Genomic DNA, 5005 nt, shown 5'->3' on the forward strand with positions numbered 1-5005 from the left:
CTTTGTCTCTTCCTTGTCTTCTTTGTTTTTTCCTTGTGTATCTTTGTTTCTTCCTTGTCTTCTATTTATCTTCCTTGTCCTCTTTTTGTCTTCCTTGTCTACTTTGTATCTTTCTTTGTCTTGTTTTTTTCTTACTTGTCTTCTTTGCTTGTTCCTTGTTTTCTTTTTGTCTTCCTTGTCTTCTTTCTTTCTTTTATGTCTTCTTTTTATCTCCCTTGTCTTCTTTTTGTCTCCCTTGTCTTCTTTGACTCTTCCTTGTCTTCTTTGTTTCTTCCTCGTCTTTGTTTTGTCTTCCTTGTCTTCTTTGGGTCTCCTTGTCTTGTTTGTATAATCTTATCTTCGTTGTCACTGACCTGTCTCTTTCTTTCTTTGTCTGTTTTTTGTCTTACTTGTCTTCGTTGTGTCTTCCTTGTCTTCTTTGTTTCTTGCTTGTCTTCTTTTTGTCTTCCTTGTCTTCTTTTTTCTTCCTTGTCTTCTTTGTGTCTTCCTTTTTTTCTTTGTATCTTCCTTGTCGTCGTTGTAACTTCCCTGTCTTTTTTGTGTCTTCCCTGTCTTTTTTGTGTCTTCCTTGTCTTCTTTGTGTCTTCCTTGTCTTCTTTGTCTCTTCCTTGTCTTCTTCGTCTCTTCCTTGTTTTCTTTGTCTCTTCCTTGTTTTCTTTGTCTCTTCCTTGTTTTCTTTGTTTCTTTCTTTGTCTTCTTTGTTTCTTACGTGTCTTCTGTTTTTCTTCCTTGTCTTCCTTGTGTCGTCCTTGGCTTTATTGTGTCGTCCTTGTCTTCCTTGTTTATACCTTGTCTTCTTTGTTTATTCCTTGTCTTCTTTGTTTCTTCCTTGTCTTTTTTGTATCTTTCTTTGTCTTTTTTGTGTCTTACTTGTCTTTTTTGTGTCTTACTTGTCTTTTTGTGTCTTACTTGTCTTTTTTGTGTCTTACTTGCCTTCTTTGTGTCTTCCTTGTATTCTTTGTGTCTTCCTTGTATTCTTTTTGTCTTCCTTGTCTTCTTTTTTTCTTCCTTGTCTTCTTTGTTTATACCTTGTCTTCTTTGTTTCTTCCTTGTCTTCTTTGTTTATTCCTTGTCTTCTTTGTTTCTTCCTTGTCTTTTTTGTATCTTTCTTTGATTTTTTGTGTCTTACTTGTCTTTTTTGTGTCTTACTTGTCTTTTTTGTGTCTTACTTGTCTTTTTTGTGTCTTGCTAGTCTTCTTTGTTTATTCCTTGTCTTCTTTGTTTCTTCCTTGTCTTTTTTGTATCTTTCTTTGTCTTTTTTGTGTCTTACTTGTCTTTTTTGTGTCTTACTTGTCTTTTTTGTGTCTTACTTGTATTCTTTTTGTCTTCCTTGTCTTCTTTGTGTCGTCCTTGTCTTCTTTTTTTCTTCCTTGTCTTCTTTTTTTCTTCCTTGTCTTCTTTTTTTCTTCCTTGTCTTCTTTGTTTATACCTTGTTTTCTTTGTTTATTCCTTGCCTTGTTTGTTTCTTCCTTGCCTTGTTTGTTTCTTCCTTGTCTTCTTTGTTTCTTCCTTGTCTTCTTTGTTTCTTCCTTGTCTTCTTTGTTTCTTCCTTGTCTTCTTTGTTTCTTCCTTGTCTTCTTTGTATCTTTCTTTGTCTTCTTTGTTTCTTTCTTGTCTTTTTTGTGTCTTCCTTGTCTTCTTTGTTTCTTCCTTGTCTTCTTTGTTTCTTCCTTGTCTTCTTTGTTTCTTCCTTGTCTTCTTTGTTTCTTCCTTGTCTTCTTTGTTTCTTCCTTGTCTTCTTTGTTTCTTCCTTGTCTTCTTTGTTTCTTCCTTGTCTTCTTTGTTTCTTCCTTGTCTTCTTTGTTTCTTCCTTGTCTTGTTTGTTTCTTCCTTGTCTTCTTTGTATCTTTCTTTGTCTTCTTTGTTTCTTGTCTTTTTTGTGTCTTCCTTGTCTTCTTTTTGTCTTCCTTTCTTTCTTTGTGTCTTCTTTGTCTTCCTTGTGTCCTCCTTGTTTTCTGTTTGTCTTCCTTGTCTTATTTTTGTCTTCCTTTTTTATTTTTGTCTTCCTTTTTTTCTTTGTGTCTTCCTTTTTTTCTTTGTGTCTTCCTTTTTTTCTTTGTGTCTTCCTTGTCTTCTTTATTTATTTCCTTGTCTTATTTGTTTCTTCCTTGTCTTCTTTGTTTCTTTATTGTCTTCTATTTGTCGTCATTTTTTTCTTTGTTTCTTCCTTGTCTTCTTTTCGTCTTCTTTGTCTTAATTTTTGTCTTCTTTGTCTTCTTTTTGTCTCTTGCTGCAGTAATTATTCTTTCACTGTGCATCGTTATGAGTTTCTGGTAAAGATTCCTTAGTATTCTGAGCTCTAGGTTTATCAGTCCGGTGTATCTTATTAATGACACGTCTTTCATTTCGAGGGGGTTTCTTCTTGTTCTTTTTCTTCTTCTTGTTTTTCTTTTTCTTCTACTTCTTCTTCTTCTTCGTCTTCTTCTTCTTCTTCTTCTTCTTCTTCGTCTTCTTCTTCTTCTTCTTCTTCTTCTTCTTCTTCTTCTTATTATTATTATTATTTGCATCTCGCTTTTTTACAGCAAAGCAAACCAATTTAATAACCAACCAAATTTTTATAATCAAAATAAAACTTGAACTTCAATCATGAAGAGAAGGCACAGAATGTTTAACAAAACCACGCATCTTGAAAATGTTTTTTTTTAATACTAACATTATTATTTAGAAATTAATTCATAACAATGACGAGGCGCATTGTTAAATATTTTGTTACATCTTCTACGTACCAATCGGGAATCATATTGGAATCGGAAATTTAGAACTGAATCGGTAATTGGATTAGAATCGGGAAAAATTTTGTAATCGTCCCATCACTAATATATATATATATATATATATATATATATATATATATATATATAAAAGTGAAATTGTGTTCGTGTCTATCTGTATATGTACATTTCTCTACAAAATTACTTTGTCAATTTTCAGTCTACAGACTCGAGATTTGACATAAAGGGTATTGAGATTTGGGAAAAATTTTTTAATCGGTTTTCAGCCAGAAATTTGGCTGTCAAGGGGTCAAAATTCAACGTTTGACCTTTGAAAACTTTACCAAACTCTTCTGTCAATTTTTGGTCTAAATACTTGAAATTTTAGATGTAGGTTCCTTGGATATTGGTCAAACTTTTTAACTTTTGAGCACAAAATAATAAAGCTTAAGGGGTCAAAATTGCGGTTAAAGTTTTGGTCTAAACATTTGAAATTTTACATAAATCCTAGCTTTTTAATTAGTTTTGGGGTTAAAATTTGGCGTTCAAGGGATTGCAGTTCAAAAGGTTTGACCTTTGTGGTCTCTAGCAAACTATTCAGCAAATTTTGGGGTAAGCATTTGAAATTTTACATAAAAGGTATTCAGACATGCAGCAAGCTTTTTAATTAGTTTTTGGGTGACAATTTGGCTACTAAGAGTTCAAAGTTGAAAGAGTTGACCTTTGCAGACTCTACCAAACTCCTCCGCCAATTTTGGGTCCAAACACTTGAAATTTTAGATGTAGATTTCCTGGATATTAGTCAAACTTAAAAAAAAACATATATATCTATATATATAAAACTAATATACCTAAGGAATTCTTCAACATTGTACAAAACTCTTTCAAATACCCACACAGATATAGTTCTATTTTCAATAAAAATTCAATCAGGATTTCTTATTCAACAATGCCTAATTTAGCACAAAGAATCTTAACATCTAATAACAAAAAAATTAAATCAGCCCAAAAAATCCCTTTACCAATTAAACCCAAAACTAACTGTCATTTTAATAACAAACATCTGTGCCCACTCAATAATGATTGCATCCATAAAGATGTTATATATTCTTGCACAATTACTGAGCTCCCACGCAATCCTCCCATAACAGATACTTATATTTCGTCTTCAAGTTATCCTTCTTCCCATCCTCCATCTGATATAGTTACTAATCCAATACACTACTCGAGCAGCCCCTCCAGCTACAATCATACCACTAGCAATAATAATAATAATGAGAATAATAATATTTCTCCTAACAGCCATCCTAACACTAACAACACTCATTATCTCCTCCAAAATAGTCCTCATACAGACATTGTCCCACCATTTGTTGAACACAATGAACAAAATTCAAACCATTTAACTAATACAAATCAGCAAATTAATATTGATACCAGACCTCGAGCTTTTAATAAAGTACATACATATATCGGCGCTACTTCAACATTAATTAAGAAAAGAATATCAAACCAAATTTCTTCTTTTAACAACCATAATTCTAATAATAACCAAGGAACTTCTCTAACCACTTTAATTAAAAAAACTTTAATAATACCCCCTTCTCAATCAAATGGACCATCATAAAAACAGTTAAGTCTTATACTCCAGACTCTAAGTCATGTCGCCTCTGCACAACCGAAGCTATAACTATAATTACTTCCCCTCAAAGTAACAATATAATAAATTCTAAAAATGTAAACATAAGTCCAAATTTAATTATGGCAATTTTGAAATTACATAGTTATTACTTTTACCTTTTAGATAGATATATAATTTTTTCTTTAACTTTATCGGTTTTTCTACATACTTTCTCAATACTTTATAATTTAATAATCCTTTATTTTAATTCTTTATTTCTTCTTTGCTTGGCTGGTTTTTTATTTGCAATTTCTGTTTTAGTCTTTAAATATTCCAATCGGTCTAATATGTCAATCTACCCACACTTTCATATCTTGTATGTATATTTACTTATATTTTACTATATGCATTTACTTACTTACTACCTTGCTTTTTCCTGAATTTGCAGATACCGGCCATCCTCTCCCCTTAAATAATTTTTATTTTTTTATTTTATATTTTATTTTTTATTTATTTATTTATTCATTGTTTATTTATTATTTATTTTCTATTTATTTATTAATTTATTTATTTAGTTATTTATTTTCCATTTAGTGTCTTTTAACAACTCTTGCTGACATTTTCTTAAGTAATAATCTGTACATTTCAGTTGACCTATATTATTTTGCCATAT

General features: G+C 31.1%; 1 protein-coding gene across 1 annotated transcript in view; it reads right to left on the bottom strand.

Moving 5' to 3' along the window:
• Nucleotides 1-925: 925 nt before the first annotated feature.
• LOC145247811 (uncharacterized) overlaps nt 926-5005 on the bottom strand; it is an 8169-nt gene continuing 4089 nt past the window's right edge. Inside the window, exons 2-3 of the mRNA XM_080109444.1 lie at nt 2002-2071; nt 926-1153 (exon numbers count right to left, since the gene is read on the bottom strand). Coding sequence (XP_079965570.1) covers nt 926-1153; nt 2002-2071 — 298 coding nt within the window. The remainder of the gene's footprint in view (nt 1154-2001; nt 2072-5005) is intronic.

Source organism: Euprymna scolopes, chromosome 26 (genome assembly GCF_053919585.1).
Source record: "Euprymna scolopes isolate OS-2025 chromosome 26, ASM5391958v1, whole genome shotgun sequence".
NCBI classification, from domain to species: domain Eukaryota; kingdom Metazoa; phylum Mollusca; class Cephalopoda; order Sepiida; family Sepiolidae; genus Euprymna; species Euprymna scolopes.